Source organism: Phyllostomus hastatus, unplaced genomic scaffold (genome assembly GCF_019186645.2).
Source record: "Phyllostomus hastatus isolate PE091 unplaced genomic scaffold, TTU_PhHast_1.1 phas_contig_86, whole genome shotgun sequence".
Taxonomy (NCBI): Eukaryota; Metazoa; Chordata; class Mammalia; order Chiroptera; family Phyllostomidae; genus Phyllostomus; species Phyllostomus hastatus.
Window position 1 is genome coordinate 11,657,403 of NW_025333977.1, and position 27,638 is coordinate 11,685,040.

At 41.3% G+C, this 27,638-nt stretch overlaps 1 protein-coding gene across 1 annotated transcript in view; it reads left to right on the forward strand.

Moving 5' to 3' along the window:
- KCNAB1 (potassium voltage-gated channel subfamily A regulatory beta subunit 1) overlaps positions 1-27,638 on the forward strand; it is a 216,812-nt gene that overhangs the window by 138,720 nt on the left and 50,454 nt on the right. Inside the window, exons 3-7 of the mRNA XM_045852084.1 lie at positions 5,164-5,201; positions 9,949-10,028; positions 12,371-12,415; positions 16,162-16,206; positions 18,052-18,095. Coding sequence (XP_045708040.1) covers positions 5,164-5,201; positions 9,949-10,028; positions 12,371-12,415; positions 16,162-16,206; positions 18,052-18,095 — 252 coding nt within the window. The remainder of the gene's footprint in view (positions 1-5,163; positions 5,202-9,948; positions 10,029-12,370; positions 12,416-16,161; positions 16,207-18,051; positions 18,096-27,638) is intronic.

Consider the following 27,638-nt stretch of genomic DNA (forward strand, 5'->3'; position numbering starts at 1 on the left):
CACGTACCTTACTGCACCCGTAAATATATATGCTATCTGTATTCTATTTTACACCAATTTTTTAAAAATAACACACAAAAAAAACATTTACTATGACTATTTTTTCACAATTTATTACTGCTTTTACTTGGAATAAAAAATCTGACGTCTTTCATTCTGTACCAGAATGTGGGGCAGGCCCTGTAGTTTTCACTGCCATGTGTGGTGTACAGCCTTCAAGGCTTAAACTGCGATCACTGGGCAGTTCTATTCAGATTCACCTTTCAGACCCATATTTATAAAAACAAGCTCTTCCCAGCATGGATAGAATTATTGTAAATGGCTCTGTGAGTAGGATGGTCTCCTCCAAGGTCCGCGGACAGTGCTGGCTTCAGAGTTGTCCTGCTCAGTCTCCAGTGCCACCTTGTACTACAGTCGTCCCCCACTATTTTGAGGTTCACTTATCTGTGGCTTCACTGTGTCGTGGGTTTTCTAAAACCCGCGTGATACAGCGAGGGATGACGGTGTACTTCACTGGTGAGTGCCCATATAGAATTTTATATATTGTTAAAATTACGTAGGTTTAAGAGTGTAAAAAGTGTTTAAGAGCATGTGAAGTGTTTTATAAGAGTGTGGGAAAGGTTAATAAGAGAGTGGGAAAGGTTTATAGGAATATGGGAAGGGTTTATAAAGCCTTAAAAAATATATAAATAATAAAATAAATAGAACAGCACTACTGCAAGGATTTTTGCCTATCTCGGGGGTCCCTAGAACGTAACTCCCGCAATAGGTGAGGGATCACTGTATAGCTTAAGTACTTCAAGTCATAGCCTTTCACTTGTACTATCAAAAATTAAGTAAGAGCCCTGTGGGGTGTCATCCTGCAAAGCGAAAGGTTGCCGGTTTGACTCCCAGTCAGGGCACATGTCTGGGTTGCGGGCTCAGTCCCCAGTGTGGATGCTTGCAAGAGGCAACCAACCAATGTTTCTCTCTCACATCAATGTTTTTCTCCCTGCCTTCCTTTCCCTCTAAAAATAAATAAACTTTTTTCCCTTCACAGTAATTGGCTTTATTATATTTTACAGCTAATAGTTGTTTATAAATTCAATATCGCATTTAGTTTGAATTTTACATTCAATTGGGCAGGCTGCTTTAATACATTCATTATACTTAGTCAGAATCACAATTCTTTGGGAAATATATTTCCAAAACCCTATTAATCTATAAATGCTTAATGCAGTCAAGACTGATTTTTGAACTAATACTTTTGCCTATATAAGAAAAAATTTACATCAATGAAACATTCTCAATTAGTAATACATTGCTTCCTTTTTTTATTTACTTAAGAGATAAGATTTTAGGCCATAAGATTTTTTTTACATTTATTGTTGTTCAGTTACAGTTGTCCCGCATTTTCCCCATTGTTTACCCTTACCCCACTCCTCCCAACTCCCACAGTCAGTCCCCCCATTGTCCGTGCGCATGAGTCCTCTATTTGTGTTCCTGTGCTTGCCCCTTCCCCTTCTTTCTCCCATTTTCCCCTCCCCTCTCCCCTTTGGTTACTGTCAGCTTGTTCTTTATTTCCAAGCCTCTGGTTCTATTTTGCTCATTTGTTTGTTTTGTTGGTTAGGTTCCACTTATAGGTGAGATCATATGGTATTTGTCATTCACTGCCTGGCTTATTTCACTTACCATAATGCTCTCCAGATCCATCCATGCTGTCATGAAGGGTAGGAGTTCTTTCTTTCTGCTGCATAGTATTCCACTTTATAAATGTATCACAGTACTTTGATCCACTCATTTACTGATGGGCACTTAGGCTATTTCCAGCACTTGGCTATTGTAAATAATGGTGCTATGAACATTGGGGTGCGTAGGTTTTTTGAATTGGTGATTCAGCATTCTAAGGGTATAGTCCCAGCAGTGGGATCTCTGGATCAAAAATCTTTAAAAAATTAATTAAGAAAGCTAAGCCAAATAGTGTTGGTTTATTTTCATAAAGTTTGAAATTCCATATTCAATGGCCCAATTTCAAAGAACAAATTTCAGGCTATCAATTTCAATTCTGGAGACTGACTATAATATAGGAAAATGGATAGGATTATTTTTTAACAACTGAATTTCCCAAAGAGTCTATTTGTCAGGATGGAGAGAAGCAAGTGAGAGATATTTATGCAAATACTTGTGAATGCCCCCTTAAAAAAATATTCAGAAGGTGTAGATGAGTTGTAACATCAGCAGGAAACCTGGAACTTCCAGCCGGTCTTTGCTGCTAAGTGGAGATAGGACTACTCCCTTTGATGACATGAGGCGTTTTAAAAAAACCTCTGTCATCTCAGTACAAGTAAGCCAGCCTATTCATCAAGCAGACACTGACCTGATGCTGCTCCAAGATATAGAAGAATGGTGGATTCAGGGTATTAATTACTGAACTCATGGCTTGTTCATTTTAACTTTTTAGCCCAAAGCAACTCCTGATGAATGAGAAAATTAATGAACTTACAGACCTCATTGTTTAGTGCCCCTACCAAATACTGCCGCCTAGGAATCAGATGCGTGACAGGTCCGATGTCAGCCCCAGCCTTTGTGAGAGCCCCTCCTGCAGTTAACACAGACCTTGGACCAGTGCACTCTGCGCTCGCTGGTCTGGGACCTTTCTCATCACAAAGTGAGCCATTTCCTGAGGTTTTGCCTTGTAGGATTTCTTGTTCAAAAGTCCTTTGCCCTCTCTGAAATTTTCAGAACATCACAAATAAACACAGCTAACAGTGTGCTATTATTTATATCTGTGTTCTCATTTGCTGCAATAGAAAATGCCACCAATAATTTAACTTATCCTCCAAGTTTCAACCATATTTTTAACATGCTGAGCTAGAATGTTTCTGATTACACTAAAATCTGCAAATGCTTATTTATTCCCTGGACACATCATCATTTCTGCTGCACTCAAAAGAGACTCTTATAAAAGCATTGTCTATAAAACGGTTTTGATGTCCCTGCAATTTTTTCACTTAATAAAGAACTGCATTTCACAGCAAATCACTTCTTTTACTCCCATTCAAATACAAACGCTGCCGTTTCTCCAGTTCATTAAGTTTCTCAACACCCGTCTTTTCTGTACACCAGTCATGGTGCCTTAAGTTGGAATTTTTCTATGCAAATAGTCTCCATTTTTATGTTCTTCACATCCACCCCCCAAAAGTGCACTCCTATTTTTTTTTCTTGAACTTCTCAGCTGTGTGTGTGTTTTAGGAGATGCACAAGTTCATTTTTCTTTTTAATTTTACAATAAAAAGAGCAATAAACGTGGCAGAAAATAACAACTGCATTTGATTTCGGTGCTGAAGATACAAAGGAAGGCGTGCAGACTTGGACTAACCCTGGAGGGCATGGCCTTCCACAGAGGACATTGGCCCTCGGATTCAGGGGTGTCTGCCTTGTGGGGACACCAGCCATCTATTGTTAAAAGAAACTGGAAATCAATCATTTGAAATAAAAATCTCCTAATCATTTAAACACTGATAACTTACTCAGAATTTATTAAACTAGCAAATGGGTCACCATTGTGTTAGTCTGCATGTGAGTGCAGCCTTTGGACTGCCCATCTGCAGCCTCTGGGGATATGGAGTATAATAGCCAATCAATCAATTAATCAATAGTCAATTAATAGTATAATAGTCAGCTTACCTTTGTTTTAGTCTCTGGGAACTAAGAAGAGAAAAGGTACAATCAACATTCTATGGAGTATGACATTCTAGTGCCATAACCGATCTGGGAATATTCTAGAGGCAGTGAGTCAGTGAGATGCAATAAAAAGGACATCCTTCTTGGAGTCAGGCGTGTGTGGGGAATGCCGGGTATTTTGTTTATTGGTTGGTTGATCTTAGAGTTCTCATTTGGAAATAGGAATAGTAAAATTGCCTTGTTAAGTTCATCAGAATGATTAGAGTGTGAAAGCTTTTAGGACACTGTTGGCATTTGGAAGGCATTCCATAAACAGTAGCTAGGACTGTTGTTATGAAACGAAAAAGGTCTCCACAGCGTTTCTTTGCCCACGAATGTGAACTGTGCCCAGGCTGCTCTGACTCCTGCCACCCCCCTCTCTCTGCATCACGTTTCCTCGCTCGGCCCAGTGGCCCACGTCATAGCTCGTCAGCACACTCTAAAGTTCTCTACCTCCTCGCCTTGCCTGCGCTCATACCTATAGCTGAGTGCCTGTCCCTTTCTCCTTTGTTCAGTTACCTCCTTTGAGATTCAACTAAAGTATCACCCCTTCTAGGAAGTTTTTCTTGAGTGCCACATCCCTCCAGTCTAGGTGGAGTCCTCCCTCCTTTACTGCCTTGTGTTTGCCTCAGTGGGCGAAACTGGATCAGTCACCTCATAGTCCCTACCGCCTGGGTGCAATGCGTTTCCCTGGCATGTAATTAGGACTCAAAAAAAAAAAATGGATCAAGGAGGGAAGGAATGAATGAAGTGACTGTAAACTAGGGTGACAGAGCCCATGCAGTGTCTGCTTCCCACCTGCTTCATGAAGACAAACATGGCGGCTGGTTATGCCTCTTTCCCTTACCTTCCCAATCCTCACTCCAGCTACTGCCCCCAGTCCAGGCCCCAAAGCAATGCAGATTTCCACTCTGGAGTAGCAGGTCACAGCAGAGAAGGTGGTTAGGTGTCCTCTCCTGGGGCTTGGAAGTAGGGACTGGAAAGACTTTTGAGAGGGTTCCTTTTGAAAGGTAAGAGGGAATACAAAACAGAGTCAATTGTTGGAGACAAAGAAGGAAAGAACCCTAACCCAAATCTTACCTTCACTTTCAGAACTGGTGGCTCCTTAGCTAAGTGAGAGCAAGGATGGGTGTGTGGCCAGAGTAGGCATGATGACACTGCCATCTGCACACTAGCTTTCATGGTCCTCTACCAGCAGAGAAAGGCTGTGTAAGGCTGGGCTGCTCTTATGAGGTGCCTGTGGGTGCAGAAAGAGAATCCTTTCCTCCAGGGGCCTGCAGACCCCTGCTGGGCGGCTTAGTGAGAGGATGGGCTGGACCTCAGCCCTCCAATGCCCCCCAACCAGCTACTTTCATAAACAACCTGTGAAATAGTCTTTCTGTAAGAAAGAGTGTTTCCTATCATTATACACATATTAGAAACATGATTATAAGTAATGTGCAAATATTTCATCTTTTCTAGGAACATGGGTGACATTTGGAGGTCAAATATCAGATGAGGTAAGTTACTTTTGTCTTCTGTTATGGCTACTGATCAAAGAAAACATAGAGAGCATGGTACAATAGGAGCATTCTTCCTGAGATTCTGGCATTGAACAAGGACAGCATTTCAATTACAGGAAATGGTTAAGATTGACTCAAAGATTATTTCCAATTTTATCTTGCTTCTTGTGTTTTTCACATTTGTACTATTAATCCTTGAGACTGTCAATGTATTATATGTGGTAGTCAGTTGATCAGGAAGGAACCAGTATGGATGAATATTAGCTCCTTTATGGAAAGATTTTACTGCTATTGTTATTTGTTTTAGCTCTGCCTGGAGTGACCATCCTGGTCCCTGTTTGCATGGACTTTCTCATTTTAGCATGGGACCACTCAGGCCTGGGCAAACCAGGACAGGTGGTCACCATGACTTAGACAAGTTAATCCAATCACTCTGAGTCTCAGTTTCCCCTATGTAAAATGGGATAAAAGTGTGGACCTTCAGGGTCTGTGGGAAGAACTAACCATGATATACCTGTCAGACATTTATACAGCCCTTTGACTAGTAGGTAGCAGACACTCAAAAAAATGGCAACTATAATAGTTATATTTACCATGAAATTCCTTTAAGGGTTTACACATTCAAAACAGTGCTTGTGAAGGTGATATCCTTATCATTGGATTTAAGGAATACTGGCACGTGAAATCTTACTATTCATGACAACATGGATAGACCTAGATGCAGGGGTGTCCAGCCTGTGGCTGGCAGGCCACATGCAGCCCAACACAAAATTGCAAATTTACTTAAATCCTTTTCTTGCTTTGCAGTTTTCGTTAGTGTTTGTGTATTTATGTGTGGGCCCAAGACAACTCCTCTTCTTCCAGTGTAGCCCAGAGACGCCAAAAGACTGGACACCCCTGATAGAGGATATTATACAAAGGCAGTCAGAGAAAGACAAGTACCATGTGATAGAACAAATTTTTTAAAAAAATGGAAACAGAATTATAAATACAGAGAAAAGAATGATGGTTGCCAAAGGGAAGGGGGGTTAGGGAACTGAGTGAAAAAGGTGAAGGAATTAAAAAGTACAAATTGATCATTACAAAACAGTCATGGGGATGTAAAGCACAGGGAATATAGTCAATAGTATTGTAATAACTATGTAGGCTGCCAGGTAGGTACTGGAAATATTGCAGGGGGAGCACTTTGTAAAATATATAATTGGCTAACCACTATGCTGTATACCTAAAACTAGCATAAAATAATACTGAATATAAACTGTGATTAAAAATAAAATGTTAGTAAAGGGCATGCCTTCATGGCATCCGTGAGCTAAGTTGGCAATGCCCTGCAGACCCTCCAGTCCTTCCTCGCCTGCCTGGAGCACCACTGAGGGTCAGGGGTGGTGTGTCTGAGCGGGTGCGCTCAATGGGATCCAGCCCGCTCTGCCACTGACCAACTACAGTTACTAACATTTACATCTACTAACAGTTGCCATATCAGTGAAATGCAGATGGTAGCCCCTACTCAGTGGGACCATGGTTGAGATGAACGACATGATGCCTGTAAAGTGCTGAGCCGGTGCTTGACGCAGAACAAGCCTTTTGTAAAGGCAATTCTTACTATCATTCCTAAGTAAAAGCATGGGGGACTTGGGGGTCTTGTCAACAGCTCCCAACATCACCAGCATTATTTAATAGATCCAGGAGGAGAAGACTTATCTGCATATTCTTACCAGTCTGAATGCCTGTCCCCAGTATCAGGCATAGGTCACCATAGAGAGTTTGTCTCACGGGGGATTCCTTGAGAAGCAGATTTTGAGATGGAGATTAGCATGCAGAACAGTATTAAGTAGTGATCTCAGAATCCACACATGGGACGGCCATGCAGAATTGCCCCAAGTTGGGGCAAAAGGACTGAGCATTTATATCCCCTATACGAACAATCATTAAATAGGGCTGCCCTGGGAAGCAGGTCTGACGTTGAGCTAGTTGACTCTCTTTAGCCATATGCAATTTCCAGACAGAGCTGACAGCTTGAAGGCCAGGATTCCTAGCAGCTACGAGAATAAGTCCCTCAGTTCTGCAGGAGGATCTGGGCGTCCATCACAGGGTTCACTGCAGGGGCCTCTGACTGGCATCAGGTAGGGTATGTGGGACAGGCACATAGGCAAGTCCACAGACAGCAGAGCAATGACCGCTGACTTACATACAAAATAGGTGACAGGTAGGGAAGGAGGTCTAACGTTAATAATCCATTGTATCCAGACTGTGCATAACCTACTGCCTGGTGTGGTGTTTGGAAGGGAAAAGACAACAAAGGCCTACTGTAAGTGCACCAATTTCCCTTCATCCTTGCTCCGCCCTTTATAGTGCTGGCCACTCTGACACAGTGAGCCCAGCTTTGCTCCAGGTCAGAGTGGGCAGGGCTGGCCTCTGAAATGAATCATCTCAAAATTACGGTTCTAAAAACCGTACTATCAAGTTGTCATGAGTGTCTGGAGCAGGCCTCACCTCAGATGCAGATCAGACAAATAAGTACTGTCCTTCCAGAGACAGCGGTGGCTTCCCCCTATGTCCCTGCACAGAGAATGCCAGCAAGGAGGAGGAAGGGGGGCACAGGGAGACCAGCCACACCAGTGGTTGTAGTGCTCAAGCTCAAATATCTCCAAGTGGCAAAAATGCAAACCAATAGCAACAAGTTCACCTCCACAGATTTTCCCACTTCCTCTCTCAGCACAATGCAAATACAAACAGGAGATCCTGGAGTGACCACAGTATGATGTGCTGGGTGACGTGGTGCTACCTCTGAAAGTGATGACATCCCCACCACCAGGAGAGTTCAACCATATATTGAATAGCCACTTTACAGGGGTATTATCAAGAGGATTCAAATGTGAAACTAGATACTGCTGTGAGGTGCCTCCCAAAGAAGATTTGGCTTCATTATAAAGCCAAACTAAATGTTATTCATATGATAAATACTTTCAAGTAATAGTAAGAGTATATTATCATCTTACAGCCCTTAGTTTTCAGAGTCTTACGTTTTTTCATCTGTAAGGTAGTTAGGCTTCCTTTAATTGCAGGTAACAAAAAACTCAAATTGGCTTAATGAATAAAGGGAAGAAATTATTTTAATTTGCACACTAGAAGTGTAGGCTTAGAGCAAGCCTTAGGGTTGACTCAGTCAGTGGTCCCCACTCCATTTCCCAGTGACTGGCCCTGTGTTCCTCTGTGCATGAACTTCAGTCTCCAGCAGTAAGAGAGCCATAGAAACTCTAGGCCTCGATTAGAATCATAAGTCCAGGAAAGAGCGGGATGAGCTTCCTCTGGGCCTCTAGGCTCCATGAGGACCTGAACAGAATCACCCTCATTCTGCAGATGAAGACACTGAGATGCAGAGATTTCAAATGACTTGCTCAAGTTTCTTCATCCAGTAAGTGATTTCACTCAAGACCAGAAGTCAGTGTTCTGACTTAGTTTGATGATTTCATTATTCCACGTTGGGGCCTTCAAATGTGGCGGTTGGTTAGAAAACATCTCAGCAATCATTCAGTCTAACCTCCATCTAGGAGTCTCTCTTATCTTAAAGTTTCTGTCTGTATAAGATTTATTGTGTACATTTCCCAATAATAATCCCCCACTATGCCATGTGATACAGCACAAGGGCAATATTATAATACAATCACAATAACTTCTTAAACACAGAATAAGTCACTTTGGAAAAAAACATACTTGTCTTAATGTTTAATTTTTATTTAGAGTAAATGTCACAATGCTACAAAATTAAAAGCAGTTGTAGCTTTTAAAGGGAATAGCATGTTTGCTGCTATTTTTCTAAAGTGTTTGCAGGGATCCCACTTTGCTAGCCTAACAATTTCCTTGGTTGGCCAATTTGAAAAACAGGAAAATAATTTATCTTGGAAATGTTGATGAAGCAACTTTAGCCCACCATCAAAAACATAATGGAAAAATCAATTTTAATTATTTATGAGGTATGTAGCATCTCAATTGACTAATAAGTCTCAATGAAAAACTGGCCCCCTCCACTTCTCTTTATTGCTCTTCCTCTGTAGTTATCCCTGTATTCTCGTCACACCTCCCGCTTGCCATCAGCAACACAAAGGAAGGGACAGGAGCCTGGAGGTCTGTTTACAGGCTGACAGTGTGGAGCTGGACCCCGGAGCCTCACCCCCTCCTCTGTGTGCGCGTGGATTCGGCTGGCTGGCCACTCTGTGATCGTGTCTGGGGATTTGCTGAGACGTGCAGTCACCATTCTGTCTCACCTTTGGTTCCCAGAACAGTCTGCTGAGCCATGAGGAAAAAAGGCACAGACTTTTTAAGTCACGAGTCACCCTGGTGCCACAACCGATTGGCTTGGAGAAAGAAGAGAAATGGAGTTGGCTGCAATACAAATGATCCTCTCTGTCCAAGAGATTACAGTGTCAGAGAGAATGTTGTCAAACCAGGTCTTCCACGCAGAGTGAGAAACAGTCCACCCACCTCACTGTGCTCCTGGGGGGCTGCCTTATCCCAGCACCTGCCGGAAACCCCTTAGTGCCCGGTCTGTGTCTGAGGGGAAGGGTGCATTTACCCTGTACATGCTGCCTAAATCTTCTTGTTTCCTTTCTTTGCTCTGATTGAGAAAGGCAAGGAGTGGTTAGTGAAATTTCAGTGTTCTTCAGGACCACTAAAGGATTCAAAGTTGCTTCCCATAGTTGGAAAGCATTTGGCTTTTTTGACTGATCTTCACATCTTCTTGTAGGTTGCTGAACGGCTGATGACAATCGCCTATGAAAGTGGAGTTAACCTCTTTGATACTGCCGAGGTCTATGCCGCTGGAAAGTAAGTCAATACCTGTACCAGTCCTTCAGGTGGTGTTCTTAGAACCAAGGGACTCTGCCCAAACCATCACTGACATGCTGGCACAGAAGGGTCTGTCATTGTCACACATGTCAATGGCATTGCTTTTTCCCCTCCTTCCATCACCATCGCCAGGGCTTAGGGATATGGACTGTCTCCGGCCCCCTCTGCCCACCCCAACTTTCCTACCACTGGGCCCTGTATGAAGGACACACTGGAAGCAATTGCTGTGGTCTACATGAGGGGCAGAGGTGGCTGGGACCAGAGTGGTGGCAGTGGAGATCAATAAATGTTAGTTCAATGTGTGAGTGAGCAAATAAATGAACAGATTCCAGCATGGGTGTTCAAAGGCTAGTCTTGTTATTTCATAACCACATCTCATAGTTTCTCAACCCCTGAGGGAAACTGGGCCATCCTCTCTGCAGGGAATCAGGAACTGACTTTCCTGTTTGCAGGCTTGTCCCTCCCTGTAGCATTACAGGTAGATCAGAGATTAAAGGAGGGATCCCCAAAGATGCCAAGAAGTCCAGTATCCTTTACAAGGGGCATTTCAGACCCCAGTCAGAGGACAGAGAAGGAGGCTGCAAAGAAGCCTCACTTCTTTTGCTGGAGAAGTTACACCTAGTTACGACCTTCCCAGGGACACACGAGCAGGTTTGGGAGCTCAGACAGGGCTCTTGCTAAATCAGAGCACACGGGTGACGTGACCTGACCTCAGGCATGCCTCAAGGTCCATGTCCTCCGGGTTCCAGCATGACAAGCACATTTCAGAACAGAATGGGAATACCTTGACCTCCCACTGTGAACATGGACACAGCTGCAAGAGCTGAAAGGGACTAAATCGCTAGACAGCAGCTTGAGCAGCTCTGCCATTTGCTAACAGGCTGAGGTACATGATCACCTGCAGGCCGAGTGCCCGCGCTTCCAGGTGAAAATTGCAATGAAAATGCTGGACGGTGCTGAGTCTGGCTCAGCATCGCCTGGTGGAAGTGCGTTTTCCCTGTGTGTGTTTCCTCCCTGTCAAGGGCAGGTCTCCATGTAACGTCCATCAAGGAGGTCCAGAGCACACATCCCTGATGTTTTCTGTTGAGTCCAAGAAGAGAAAGTAAAATTGATAAGGCCTTGCTCCTTTCAACATCACACTCTTTCTTGGAGTTTTTTTCTTTTGTTGAATCCGGCTCACTACCAAATGAGGCCAAGGTTGAAAAAGGGAGGCGTGGTGAACAAGTCTGTTAGAGCTCTGTTTGTATTCCCATTGTGAAGAATAATCAGTCCTGGTTAATTACTGATTGATTGTCAGTGTGTAACTGAGATAAGTTGCCACTGTGAAAAGCAAGGTTGCAAAAGGCAACTATCAGAGAGATGGAAGGGGAGGAAGCCAAGAGCACTGCAGAACATTCCGTGCATGTCTGTTTGGGGTGTGCTCCATAGCAAACTGCATCGTGGCTTACTGCCAGTCTCCAAAAAATGCACCAGTAAAGACAGAACCCTCAGTCAAGACAAATAATGATTAGCAATGACTCCCATCTACAGGACCCTAATAGACAAAGTGTTCATCTCGTTAGTGTCCCCATTCACAAAAGCTCTGAGAGCACAGTGATTCTCACAAGTTGGTCTCACTGGCAGGGACCTAGAATAAAGTTTTAGTCTCCTCAAGCTGGGGTACAAGCTGGGCTAGGGAGATGGGGAGAAGACTGGAGATGTCTTTGGTACACCTCTCCATGACTGAGCCTTAGTGCAGGAAGGATAGTTCTCTAAATCTCCTTATGTCCTGCTTCTGTGACAATCCTTGTCACTGGAACCTGAGACATTCTCTATATGGGCCACTGCATCTGCAGTCCTGGGTCTGATCCATCGAAACCCACGCACAGGCTGTTTTTCCCTGCAAGATCTCCTGGGAGTCAATATTGTCCATCTAAACAGCATGAGGTCTCGCTGTCCTCCAGTCACCATTGGAAGCCATAGCAAATAGAAGGAAAACCTTGACTCCCCTTGGACGCGGCCAAGCAGGACATTTATAGATGAGATCAGTAGTTTAAAAACACCGAACTGCCAAATGACTCCACTGTTTCTCAGTATCAGGACCACAGGGTGGTCTCCTGCCAGCGCGTCAGGGTTTGGCAGGTGCTCCTGGAATGCTCGGGAGCAGGATTCTGCAGGCGCAAGCAGAAACAGCGGAAACTGTGCTACCAGCCGAGAACAGCTTCTATTTTCGGGACATAGAGGCTCTGAGAGTTCAAACAAGGGATGGCTCTGGTGTTTTGGATTGACTCTTGCGTTTCCAGGTCACTGTAGCCTAAGACACTATGTGTTTCCCCCTCCAGGGCTGAAGTGATTCTGGGGAGCATCATCAAGAAGAAAGGCTGGAGGTAATGCATTCACTGTCATCATTCACCTGCCTTTAAAAAGACAGTCATTATTTTGTACCAGGGAAGGGAAAACAAAATTGGGTGACAACTGACCAAAAGGTTGTCCAAAAAAGGTCAACTGTTAGTAATGAAATGATCTACAGTGGTTTGAAAGTTATACCAGCAAGTTCATTACTTGTGCTTCAACACTTATTGACTAGTCATTAGTCACAATGAATTACCTTGGGGTTGAGCTGAGAAAGAGGGGATGTTCAGGAGGTATTCATCCCTAAAGGAAAGGGACACTCTCATGGCTTCCGACTGCCACTTATGGTACTTCGGTGAAGGAAGCCAGCTGGCAGGAACTGATTATTTATACACACATATTTATTTCCACTGCTCCTTTTATTCACAACTCTGAATGCAAAGAAATGATGAAATAAGAAGCCCTTGGGATAAATACCCCAAAGCTGTATCTCCCAATGTCTCTCCTGTGTCCGGGGAGCCCTGTCGCCTGGGCATTCAAGAAAGTGCTTCAGCTTCTGTCCTTGAGGGGTCATGTCCCATCCTCTCACCTTCTGTAGCCAAAGCCAGTGGTTATAGTGGAAACCATAACATCCAGGGGGCGGGACAGCACCCTCCATGTCACTGTGCGTGTCAGCTCCCCCACTTCCTCCCCCGCATGAGTACAGCATCAGACAGAGCCCAACAAAGACCAGTGGACAAGTTGGGGGTCCTCTTCTGCTCCGGTATAATCTCTACTGAGGGTCAAATAAATAACAATCAACAGTATTAGTGAGACAGCTGTTCAAAGTGAACCCTGCACCATGCTTGTATGCAAAACTTGTATAAGATTTAGTCCAGGAAAAAGGGACATTCTTGAGGAGTATAGGCCAGACTGATTTTATTATGACGTTGCACAAAGTATTTCAGTTCCCTCTGGAGGGAAAACTAGAAGGGTCGAACAGAGCTCCACGCATTCCTAGGGCTACTATCCCTTCACTCTTAGAAAAATGTTTGGTAGGAATACAGGGCCTTATGGAAATAGGAAAACAGAAATTTATGGAGTTGTCAACAAATTTTGGTGACCAAATTTCTCCCTCTTGCTTCTCTTCCTCCCCAACTCCAGGGACAGTAAGGGTGTTAAGAAAGACCAGTATTCAACATTAAATGTGGAAAAGTATTCATGCCTCTACCCAGTTCCCCGTCTTGTCTGAATTACCTTCCCACTCAGTACATTGGCCCGCCCACCACTGCCCAGACAGGACTGCATCAATTTCCTAGGGCTGCTGTAACAAAGGGCCGTAAACTGGATGGCTTAAACCAACAGAAATTTATTCTCTCACAGTTCTGGAGGCCTGAAGTCCAAAATCAGGTTTGGGCTGAGCCATGTTCCCTCTGAAACTCTGGGTGAAATCTTCCCTTGCCTCTTCCCAGCCCCTGGGGGGTGCTGGTGATCATCAGCGTTCCTTGGTGCACGTGCAGCTCTTCCGCATCTGCCTCTGTCATTGCAGGACTTTCTCCCCTGGTGTGTGTCTGTGTGTCTTCTTATAAGGACACTGGTCACATTGGATTAAGGGCTCATCATTCTCCAGTATAACCTCATCTTAATTTAACTAATTACATGTGCCGTGACCCTATTTTCAAATCAGCTGACATTCTGAGGTACTGGGGGTTAGGACTTCAGTGACATATCTGTCTGAGGGACACAGTTCAACCTATAACAGAGACCCTGGGGATGAGTCCACTAGCAGTCCAGTGAACTCTGCAGCAGGGGGTAGGCAACCGCGTACACCTGAAACAGGAGGGGCCGTGTCAGTGCTGTGGCTCCTTCTCCCTGGAAGCCCAGAGAACATTTACCCATCACTCTCCATAGTTTGCAGAGCCTATTTATGCCTACAAGAAGGTAGATTAATGTACATCTTCCACAAACTGCCTTTCAGTCTTGCAAATAAAAAATCAAGCTATCACCAGGCCACAGAATATTGATGTCTGCTCACTGCTGCCCCTAGAAAGCTGGGGAAAAGATAAACTATATTATCATAGCATGGAGCCCATAGAGGCACTTTCTACTTGGACATACTCAGCTTCTAGTCCCAGTGCCACCACTTGGCTGGCTGTGCTGCGCAGGACAGATTACTTTCCTTCTTTGAGTCTAAGTTTCTCCACCTGTAACATAGATGTCATCGCTGTTCAAAAAGTGTCCTGCTGGCAAAGTGACATAAGGTGTGCAAAAGTATTTTGAAGGCTGTTCTGCATCAAAGTAAAACATTCCTGTGATCATTCTTCACCCATTCTAAATGCCCCTGTGAAGTGAGGGATCATTTGCCAGGTTGCTGTCTGCTCTTGCTGTCCGAACGTTCATGTTCGTGTGCACAGCCACATAGGCCCAGCATTTTACAGGAAGCCCAACTCGGGAAGATTAAGTCTATGGTGGTTGTATTGGAGGAGGATGTGCAGCTTTGGCAGGCCCAAATGCTCTGAATAATCACGAGGGCTGTGTTCATTTTTTAACAATATTTCATCCAGCCTTTTGTTGAAGCTCTGGAAGTGTTTGCCAAAGGAGACCTGGCTCCCCCCGGCAGATCACTGCCCTACTAGGTCTCACAAGATCAAGGATCGACCAGGGAAGTGCATCAGCTCACCTGGGTGTGTAGTCTCCAGATGCTTGTAGCTATAGACCTTCCGTTACAGTGATTCCAACTATTTTTCAGGGAACTAACTTCGGTGGGATGGGTGCTGACATTTTCTACAAATTCTTCTTGTAGCAGCCAAGTTGTCAGAATTGTCACTGCTGTTCCCCATTGGTTACCATTAACCATGCGAGGCTTTTATACCTGAGGGTTCCGATGTGTCGCCGCTGTAGATGATGAAATTTTACAAATGCCTTATTGCAAATACTCCCAAAGTTTGGTCTTAACCTTTGAGTCACAAATGATTTTTCTTCTAGATGAGTTCAATTGAATTACATACGCAGAGAAACTAAACTACACTGAGATCTTCTCAATTGCGAACTATATGACCAAAGTTCTCCAGACATATTTCTTATTCCATGGTCAGAATGGATTTCTTCCCTTTGGGTGTGGTTTTGAGAAAGTACTATGTTTGTGACAGGATTTCAAGATAAGGATTTTTGGACTGTTTTCCTGAAATAGCATTTCCATTCAATAAGACACTGCTTATTCCTGCTTATTGCCCATTATAATTTACTTCATCGTTCATGTTTCCTTGTAGTCATTTCCTGCCTGTGTATGGGATGGTTGGTTAGGGTAGTGACTCAGAGCCACTAGGTCCACGGAGGATGGACTTACCCCCAGGAAAGCTCACGCTTCATCAAGATTATGTCAGATACTAAGTTAAGTGTTAGTTGGTGGCTGTTTGAGATCCTAAAGCAATGCATCATTTAAGTTCTTTCATCTCCCCTTCTCATGTGCTATTGCTGACCCTCCATGTCTACCGCTTATCTTCGCTCTGCCAGCACCCACCCCCGTAGTCACAGCCCTCAACCTCCTCCATCCAGCCCCTCCGGGTAGAGATGACTTCCATTCAGCCCCTACCTGTGGGACCTGACTTCAGGTCCTCACTCACTAGCTTCTCTCTGTTCTCATTTTGCGGTGATATGAATTAACAAATTTATCTTTCTACCAATTTTTTTAAAATGTGAGGTACAATAAATTCTTTTTGTGTTATAATAATAATATGGTTCAGTACAATAACCAGCAATTTTTTAATATTGCTCTGTGTGTGTGTTTCTGTTTAATATACAGGAGGTCCAGCCTGGTCATTACAACCAAACTCTACTGGGGTGGAAAGTAAGTTAAATACCTTTTACTTTTCCTACTTGACAGGAAAACAACTAGTAGTTTGTGCTTTTATATTTCTAGGCAACCATTTTATATCTAATATACCAAAATTAATTGGTTTAGAGAGAACGATGATTGTTTCTCACTCAAAGGAAATAGCAACTAGCTTGGATTCAATATTAGCTAGATGATCCCAAAGAAATTTAGTGCAAAGTATGTGGTCACTTGTTATTAAGTGATTCATGGAGAGTCTTCAAATACCAACCTCATACTTAAAACCATTTCTAATATAGAGTTCAAATTTTGGGAAAAGGAAATAAGCACATAGCATTACAGAAGAAAAGCTACTCAAATCTACCAAAACTCGGAGACTTCTATGGAATGCAAAGATAAAAATACCTTGTCTGGCCCCACATGTAAGTCTCTGATCATTTCTGCAGAGGGCTCTGTAAGTGCTGCCCCAAAGGGGCATCTCATCAGAGAAGAATGCAAAGCTTCCTGTGTCCCTCGTTGTCAGGCCACATGAAAGAGATGTCCTCTCTCCGGTGTGGGATGCAGAACAAATGTCAGAGGGTGAATTGCCCTCTGATGAACCTCCTGGTGTTTAAACTTGTACTTACATTATCCAGCAGGACTTAGAAGTCTGGCCTTTAATATAAACATGTACGAATGCAACAAACTATTCCATACATCTTTTCATGGAAATCTAAAGATCTATCAACAAAAACCAAGCACAAATGAAACCTTATTTACCTGCCTGTAATTTATAGGAAACAGTTAAAAACAAAATTGGAGGCAGAGGCCAGTTTTTTATAAATCTTCTAATCAAAATGTATGTGTGCACACACACACTCACTCGTGTTTTTGTTTTTGAGCTTGCTTATGATGAATACAAAAACAAAAATGGAACTTAGGTTTTTACTACTCTGTAGTCTACATAAAAATAAAGCAACACAGCACCTATGAGAAATGTGTCGGACTTTCACTGTCTGTGCGCTGATTCATGGTGCCATGGCTTGGTGCTTCTGCAGTGGAGCTCCAAACCTGGCCTATCGTTTAGAAACAAGCAGGGAGTAAGACAATCTGCAAGCACCAATGTGTAGTAGAGTACTACATACAGTTTTACATAATATAAAAGATGCAAAATCACTGCAGACAAATGGCGCCTATGCTTATAAAAGAGGTCGCCAAAAGTATTGATGTTGAAGAAACATTTCCTCAATACTTTCAAACACAGGGACCACATTTCTTTCTAATTGGCCAGAGCTTGAGAATGGTCTGAAAAGGCAAAAGTCCTCATTAAATGTTGGTCATCTTAGGATACTAATTTAAAGACATTGTTTTATCACATTTTAAAAGGCAATAGTTGTTCATTTCTTTTGAAAGTCAAAAGGCACTTTCAAATTTGCTTCCTTTCTTGGAAAAGCTAATGGCACCAGCAGCACGGCAATAATTATAATAAGCTAACAGACTTATATCGAGTATTGTGTTGTGTTGTGTTGTGTTGTGTTGTGTTGTGTTGCATTGTATTTGCTTAGGATTGGCAAGAACAAGGTGGGAAGGTTGAGCTGTGTGTCAAATTATATATGGACAAGTGTGGGTGGCTGAGTAGTTATCACCATGGTGCGGAGACAGACGTGCTTGATTCACTGCCTGGGGTCTCCGGAGAAAAGAGGCTCAGTATGCTGCCCACCTGCCTTCTCCCCTCAGCCTGCATGGTGCAGAATTTTCCAAAAACAGGGTATAAAATAGCCATTCAGTCTGGAATCCAGAATGATTATTCTTCTGTACTTTTGAAACAGTGATCAAAGAAAGCACACCCCACTCAAAGTCATTTGCTTCTTTTCTTCTTAGAGCTGAAACGGAACGAGGGTTGTCAAGAAAACATATAATTGAAGGTAGGCACTGCTGCTTCATTTTACTTTCATCTGTGGGCTGCCGATTCAAGAAAGGTTGTCAACCAAACAGGTTCAAAGCATATTGGGAGGGAGGAAACTTGCTATAAAAAGAGCCACAGTCAACCAGGTTTCTTCCTGGGGTTGAGTGTGGGGAGTGCAGTAACAGAGGGAAGAAGGGAAATTCAGAAAAAGGTCAAATTTTCTAGAATTCTTATTTACAGTTATGATAACATTAATAAAACTTTCGTAAGACTTTTAAAAAGAGTTTTATTTAGATGTAATTTATAAACCATAAAAGTTTACCCATTCAAAGTGTACAGTTCACTGTTCCTGAGTATAATTAGAGTTGTACAATCATCACTATAATTTAATTTTAAAACATTTTCATTTCCCCCCAAAGAAGTCTTGTACCCACTAGTAGTCCCTTCTGATCCCCTCCTTACTCTCTCCTTCAGCCCCAATCAACCACGTATCTATTTTTATCTCAAATCTGTAGATTTGCCAGTTCTGGACATTTCATATAAATAAGCGAGATCGTACCATATGTGATATTTTGTGACGGGCTTCTTTCACTTAACATGATGTTCATCCACGTTGTAGTGTGTGTCAGTTCTTCATTCCCCTTTATTGACAACATTTCATTGTATGACTATGCCAGATTTTGTTTATCCATTAATCAATTAATAGGCATCTGGGTTGTGTCACGTTTTGACTCTTACATGAATAATGCTGCTGTAAACATTTGTATACATGTTTTATGTGGACATATGTTACGATTGCTATACTTTAAAAAAAGAGTATATATGTGTGAAAAAAATTGTACAAAATTGCCCCTGGGTGATTGATTCACAATGCCATTGCTTTTGGGATGGCACTCAAAACTTTGTACAGCTTAAAAATAAACAGGAACTAAAACAGCCTGCAAGAACCGTTGCATAGTAGGGTACTTTACTGTGAGGATTATGAGAATTGTCAGGAATTTTTATTTCTTTCTTTCTGGTTTATATATTACAAAATTTTACATTTACACCTTTCACAACTAAAAAAAACAATGTTAAAAGGGACTGCCATATATTTCCAACATCTTTATACTAGTTCATGAACTATTTCATAAAAGTCCAAGATTTTATAACTTTAGATTCATAATTAATCAATCAGACAGATGATTTTTATCCTTTTTAAAACTCACTTTATTTATGAAATACCCAAGTCACCCTAACTATACAGTATATACTAATCCCACCGCTTCAAAAATAAAAGTAGACAAAGAGGTGAAGTCCTGCCTTTGCTCACCTCCCCTTCTTTCCCAGTTTGACAATCTGGTGCACATCCTTCCCAGCTTCTCCCTGCTGTTACACTGACTTATGCATGTGCACAACCTACTTACAAACACAAAAACTTATGTGTTAAACCAATGGAAGTAAGCTATATGTATTTACCTAAACTTTACTTTTTTCTCAACTAAAATAAATTTAGATACACATGTATACACATACACATACGATTTATAAAGAATTGTGCAAACGACCATTCTTATGTAAATGAATAGGAACTGGAAGTGGCATTGGTAAGTCAAAGAATAATGCATATTTTAACATGAACTTATTTTTCTCCTCTTTTTTAAATTGTTTATTCTATTACAGTTTTCCCAGTTTTTTCCCTTTTGCCCCACCCTACCCAGCCCATTCCTCTCGCCTGCAGTCAATCCCCTCTCGTTGTCCATGTCCATGGGTCATTCATACACGTTCTCTGTTTATTCCCCTCCCCTTCCTTTCACCATCCCTGCCTCCTCCCTCCCCTCCTACAGCTGTCAGTCTCTTCCATGGTTCCATGTCTCTGGTTCTATTTTTCTCTTTAGTTTATTTTGTTCATTAGATTCCAGCTATCAGTGAGGTCATATGTTATTTCTCTTTCACCGACCGGCTTATTTCATTTAGCATAATAGCCTCCAGTTCCATCCATGCTGTCGCAAAAGGTAGGACTTCTTTCCTTCTGCTGCATAGTATTCCATTATGTAAACATACCACAGCTTTTCATTTGTCTACTGTACCATCATTTATCTACTGATGGACACTTGGGCTGTTTCCAATAGTTGGCTATTGTAAATTGTGCTGCTATGAACATAGAGGTGCATAAGTGCTTTTGAATTTGGTGTTTCAGGATTCTTAGGGTTTATTCCCAGCAGTGGAATTGCTGGGTCAAAGAAAGTTCCATTTTTAGTTTTTTTAAGAAATTCCATACTGTTTTCCACAATGGCTACACCAGTCTGCATCCCCACAAACAGTGCACTAGGGTTCTCTTTTCTCCACAACCTCTCCAACACTTGTTGTTTGTTGATTTATTAATGATTACCATTCTGACAGGTGTGAGGTGATATCTCATTGTGGTTTTAATTTGCATCTCACTGATGGCTAGTGATATTGAGCATTTTTCATATGTCTATGGGCCCTCTGTATGTCCTCCTTGGAGAAGTGTCTATTCAGGTCCTTTGGCCATTTTTTAATTGGGTTTTTTGTCTTCCTGGTGTTGAGTCATATGAGTTCTTTATATATTTTGGAGATTAAACTTTTGCACAATGTATCATTGGCAAATATGTTTTCCTGTACAGTTGATTCCTTTTTCATTTTGATAATGGTTTCTTTAGCCATGCAGAAGCTTTTTAATTTTTAATGGGACTACAAATGTAGTCCCATTTGTTTATTTTTCCTTTATTTCCCTTGTCCTAGGAGATATATTGGCAGAAATGTTGCTATATGGAGTATCTGAAATTTTATTGCCTATGTTTTTCACTACAACTTTTATGGTATTATAACTTATATTTAAGCCTTTTATCCATTTGGAGTTTATTCTGGTATACAGTATAATTTGGTGGTCTAGTTTCGTTTTTTGCATGTACCAGTCCAGTTTTCCCAACACTGTTTATTGAAGAGACTATTTTACTCCCATTGTATGCTTTTGCTCCCTTTGTTAAATATTAATCAACCATAGAGACATGGATTTATTTCTGGGTGATCTATGTGTCTGTTCTTATGCCAGACTGTCTTGATTACAGTGGCCTTGTACTATAGTTTAACGTCAGGTATTGTGATCCTTCCAACTTTGTTTTTTACAGAATTGCCAAGGCTATTCTGGATCTTTTTTGGTTCTATATACATTTTTTGGAATATCTGTTCTAGATCTGTGAAATGTGCCATTGTTATTTTCATAGGAGTTGCATTGAATCTATAGATTGCTTTGGGTAGTATGGACATTTTATTGCTGTTAATTCTTCTAATCCATGAACATAAGATATGTATAAATCTGATGAATGAGCTAGTTTTATTTATTTGCTTATTTTATACATTTATTTATACATTTCTTTCTTTGTTTGAGTTTCTTTTTATATTTTTGTTTTACTTTTTCTGGGAATTAACTCTCATATTCTTAGGCTATTTTTCTCTGGAGTTGTTTGTCTTGGTCTTATTAATTTGTAGAAGTTCTTTGTGTATTAATGATGTTCACTCTTTGTTGGTTACATACAGTGCCAACATTTTCTCCCTGGCTGTCATTTCATTGTGAACTTTTCTCTCCTGTGAAAGATAATGCTGAATTTGAAGACATTCATCCCAGTTTGGAAGTTGGGAATCTTTATTGACCTATAAAGTTATCTTTTTGGAAATATCTTAGACTTCTACTGGAAAACTAATAGTTCCAGTATTCAATCATTTAATTTAAAATGGAAACTTCTGAAGCCAAATCTTAGGATATATATATATACATACACACATGTATATATGTATATACACACACACACATATATATACATCCCTATATATACATGCACAATTATATTTGATTGTTTCTGTAGTTTTTGTTTGAGTTTGGAAATTCTCATTAATTAATTTTTAATATATTTGTAGGCATTTTGAGCTCCGAAATCAGGCAAATATTGGTTTGAGTTCTAGCTCTGGCATTTATGAGCTGGGGGACTTGGTGCATGTTACTTAACCTCACTAAGTCTGCATTTCCTTGACTATAAGATGGGCTATAGATAGTTCTACCTTATGATGTTACTATATATAGATTGAAATTAGGTCATTTGCATTGAGCACAGTGTCTGCCACATAATAAACACTTAATAAATTTCATCATCATCATCATCATCATCCTTACTAGTGCAACCGCTCATCACCATTCCATGGATGAGGACACCCTTTACTAAGTAGGGAACATTCTCAGGCTGCCGCAGTGAATGACCACATTCTAGCACTAGAGAAAACTTCCAAATTCCTCACCCAAACAAAATCACTTCTCAGGCCTTGGTGTCCAATTTGACATTGTAAGGTCAGACCCAACCTGTCTCTCCAAATGGTTACCATTCCTGCTCTAGCATTTTCCCTTCTGACTTGTGTCGTCTGACAAAGTTTGTCGGTAAGAAATAAACCCAAGTAGGCTTTAGCAACAAACTGAACAAAGAAAGCAGCAGCGTGCTGCCTACAGAATCCTTGTTTTCGTTTTCTTTTTACTCTAATTGATTAAAAAAGAGATCCAGAGAATGGTTCATACTGGCAATCAACAAAGAAACAAAATTGAAGAGAAAAAGAAGAGCGTGTTACTGGGCTTTTTACTGAATCTCTCTTGCTTTAATATTTACCAGCATCTGTTCATAATTTTAGAATTCTCTCTCTTTTTTAAAATCAGTTTTCTTGAATAGAATTCTTTCTTTTTTTAAATATCAGTTTTCTTAAAGTTTCATACAACTTAATAAAAATATCTTGACTTCGCTCTCTTTTTATTTTTTTAATTTAGAATTTGTTTATTTATTTTTAGAGAGATAGGAAGAGAGGGAGAAAGAAAGGGAGAGAAATACCAATGTGTGGTTGCCTCTTAAGCACCCCCAGCTGAGAGCACCCCCAGCTGAGGACCTGGCCTGCAACCCAAGCATGTGCCCTGACTGGGAATCAAACCAGCAACCTTTTAGTTCTTAGGCCAGCTCTCAATCTCCCTGAGCCATACCAGCCGGGAAAAATTCTCTCTCCTTTTAAATAACTCAGGACTTCTCTTAGGAACTAATCTCTCAGGATGGATAAACCAGTTCATCTGAAATTCAAATTGACCCAGATTCAAACTTCAACACAAAATTTCAAACTCTCAAGATTGAAAAAAATGGGATCAGTTATTATTGTGGTGTTATTATTGCTATTATTTTATAGTTCATAATTTCATCGAAAGACAAAAATTGTTCATGAGTACAAGAGAGTCAGCAAAAGGGATATTTCTAGGCTGGCTAAAATTAGGGAATTGAGTGAATTTTGCAGGAAAAAAAGGGGGAGGACATTGAATTTATAAGACCCAAAATAAGGTTTGAATGATTTAGAAAATTTGGGTTTCATTAGTACTTGTCCCATGATGAAAGTGACCTGACTTGACCTTGGAGATTTGTACACATATTACATTTGAGAACTGCTTTTAAAGAATAAGACAGAAGCCCGATTCATGTAGAGTTCAGGCCACTTGTGTGCTGAGTGACCTTGGCCACCAGAGTTAGCTTATAAAGTGTAAAATGAGCTTGACATGTACATAATGTAGTTTTGAAAAAAAATCATATGAAAGACCTTTTCAATGAGTTCAAAGTCCTTGACTTAGAGCCAGTTAGGAATAACATTCTCCTTAGATTCACAATGTGGCGGGGCGGGGTAGAAATTTCCCTAACAGGTTAATTATATCCACTTAGAATCCCAAAGTCCTTGCAGACTCCAAAAGTCCATCTATTCATTTACCATTCCGCAACATTCATTAAGCCCAAATTTATGCCAGTGTTAAAATTCAGTAGATGAAATTTCTTTGGTATCTAACATGAAAGAATAAAAATGGTTTGGTAAGCCAAAGTGTAAGAATAAATTGCTTGTGTGCTTTTATGGGGCCCATGTGTAAGTCAGTATTTGCTTTTCAGGTAAACAACAGTTTTCTTATGTGATTCAAAACACAAACCCACCGTCATTGTTTTAGGAATAGAAAAAGAAAATCTGAGAAAGCTCTGCTTAAACTATTCTAATGAATGACAAATTTTAAACTCTCCTATCTAAACTAATTTTTCAAAAAAGATTCTTTATGATTTTTTAATTCAAAAAAACTTCATAACAAATGGATTCACCACAGAATTCCTTCCCAGTGTATCATGTTCATAGTAACTGAAATTATCCAACAGGATAATCATGTTTTATAGTAGGAGATGCAGGCACATATATTATTCTAATGCAGTGCAGTCTTTATTTAAAAGAAAAAAGCAAGTGTGTCTTAAATCATGACTGGGAGATCTGCCAAGAAGAACCTGGAAAGTCATATAGGGAAACTGTATATATTACTTATGGCAACTTTCTTTCAAGCTAGATAGGAAATCAAATGTGTGGTAGGTATAAAAGATGGCAATGCAGCATATTTAATAGAACCCTTGCAGAATCTCCAGACTATCCATTTCCTTGCCCCTGCACAGTTAAACTTGCAACACTAAGCACCGGATCCGCTTCTCTGCCAGTCTGGACTGAGCATATGTCTTTAGATAGTTGCTTGTAAAACAGGTATAAAAAATTGATTTAAGGATCACCTTATAAACAGTACAGTTTCCATTAAACTTCATAACCTAAAAGAAAAATGAACTTAGATTTCTCTTTACTATTGTCACTTGAAAGCCATTTCCTTTGAATAACATAATTTATTATCCTGTGGACTTTTGAGGAATTGCCAGTTAATTTCTAGTCATTCCTCAAGGGCAGGGAGCATTTCCCCTGCTTCTCTTGTATCTGCTCCCGCAGATGCTGGGTTGGTGTCCAGGGACAGGCTAATGTCAAAAATGCCTTCAGCAAGTGCACTCATGACACTGGAGCACTTTCCTCCTTAGGTTATCATTAGCTGTCAGGATGCCCCTCTGGAGCCAAGGTTAATGCATTCTTGTATGTCTACGTAAACGTAGAGCAATACCTGGCCCCAAGCCAGTGCTCAACAAACATTTGCTGAGTGGAAATACAACTTGACAATTTGTTTATGGGAAATAAATCCTAAATGGCTCTCAAGGAGACATTTTTTAAATATATTTAATTGATTATGCTATTACAGTTGTCTCATTTCCCCCCTTTACTCCCCTCTACCCTGCACACCCCCTCCCACCTGCATTCCCCCCCTTTAGTTCCTGTCCATGGGCTGTACATATAAGTTCTTTGGCTTCTACATTTCCTATACTATTCTTAGCCTCCCTCTGTCTACTTTCTACCTATCATTTATGCTTCTTATTCTCTCTACCTTTTTCCCCTCTCTCCCCCTCCCACTCCTCTGCTGATAACCCTCCATGTGATCTTCATTTCTGTGATTCTGTTCCTGTTCTAGTTGTTTGCTTAGTTCATTTTTTTTTAGGTTCAGTTGTTAATAGCTGTGAGTTTGTTGTCATTTTACTGTTCATATCTTTTATTTTCTTTTTCTTAGATAAGTCCATTTAACATTTCATATAATAAGGGTTGGGTGATGATGAACTCCTTTAACTTGACCTTATCTGGGAAGCAGTTTATCTGCCCTTCCATTCTAAATGATAGCTTTGCTGGGTAGAGTAATTTGGATATAGGTCCTTGCCTTTCATGACTTGGAATACTTCTTTCCAGCCCCTTCTTGATTGCAAGGTTTCTTTTGAGAAATCAGCTGGTGGTCTTATGGGAACTCCTTTATAGGTAACTGTCTCCTTTTCTCTTGCTGCTTTTAAGATTCTCTCCTTATCTTTAATTTTAAGTGATGTAATTATGATGTGCCTTGGTGTGTATTTCCTTGGGTCCAACTTCTTTGGCACTCTCTGAGCTTCCTGGACTTCCTGCAAGTCTATTTCCTTTGCCAGATTGGGGAAGTTCTCTTTCATTCTTTTTTCGAATAAGTTTTCAATTTCTTGCTCTTCTTCTTCTCCTTCTGGCACCCCTATAACTCAGATGTTGGAATGTTTACAGTTGTCCCGAAGGTTCCTAAGCCTCTCCTCATTTTTTATGAGTTCTTATTTCTTCATTCTGTTCTGATTGAATGTTTATTTCTTCCTTCTGCTCCAAACCGTCGATTTGAGTCCCGGTTTCCTTCCCATCGCTGTTGGTTCTATACATTTTCCTTTATTTCACTTTTCATAGCCTTCATTTTTCCTTCTAATTTGCACCCATATTCAACCAATTCTGTGAGCATCCTGATTAAGTGTTTTGAACTGTGCATCTGATAGGTTGGCTATCTCTTCTTGGCTTAGTTGTATTTTTTCTGGAGCTTTGATCTGTTCTTTTATTTGGGCCATAATTTTTTGTCTCAATGTGCCTGTTATGTGTAAGGGGAAGAGCCTTAGGTATTCATCAGGGTGGGGCAACCCACGTCATTGCGTTGTGACACTGTATGTGGGGGAGGGGTCCAAGAGGGAACAGTGCCACTTGCTCCACTCTCTGCCGGTTTTCAGTTACTTCCCTGCTACCCACAATCAAATTGGGCCCTTCTGATGCTGATTCCCCGGTGAGTGGGTTTGTGTACATTTCAGGACCCTGTGGGTCTCTCCAACAAACTCTCCTGTGAGGCTGAGAGTTTCTCCTGCTGCCTCAACCCTCATAGGTTTTTTCAGTCAGAGGTTTTGAGGCTTTATTTCTCCACACCTGAACCCTGGGTTGAGTGGTCTATCTTGCTCCCCAATTTTTCCCTCTGGTTTATCTGCAAGAGAATACGGGACCACTCTGTCTACCAGCTGCCACCTTGCCGTGAGTCCTCTCTGCCCAGCTGCCTGTCTCCACTACTTCTACCAGTCTGGATGAATGTTTCTTCTTTAACTCCTTGGTTGTCGGACTTGCACACAGTTCGATTTTCTGGCAGTTCTTGTTGCTTTTTGTTTTTAAATTTGTTGTCCTTTGGTTGTGCAAGGAGGCACAGTGAGTCTACCTATGCCTCCATCTTGGCCAGAAGTCCTCAAGGAGACATTTGTTGCTCATGTCTTTCTGTTGCTGTGATTTAGCTATTTTTACAAGATCAAAGTATCCAGATAGGAAGAGAAAGGACTACCTGATGTGGTTTACAATCACATGAAAAGTCAAAGAAGAAAGTTCATCTAACTCCATATTGTCTTTGGGCAGATGAGGAACCTAAGACCCAGAGAGGCTAAGAGACATAGGCAAGGCCATTTGGCGCAGTCCAGATTAGTGCTCTGGATGCCAAATCCTGTACTTCACCTATATACACAGAGAGGTCTGCCTGAATGCCGGACTGGTCCATGCAGCTGCCAAGAGCTCCATGTAGTGGTTGACTGATACACTGTTCAGAGTTACCTCGGCTCCCACTACCACCGCTCCCAATCTGCTTTTCCGTTGACTTCCTCATTTTACTAACAGCCACTTCACTTCTCATGCCAAAAACCTGAGTCATCCTTGAGTCCTCCATCTCCAAACTCTATATCCAGCAGACCAGCAAGTCCTCTTATTTCTGCTTATACAACTTGTCCCCAAATTAAACACTTTTCACCAACTTTGTCCAAGTTTGATCTGAGGCAGTAATGTCCTTAGTGGTCTCCCTCCC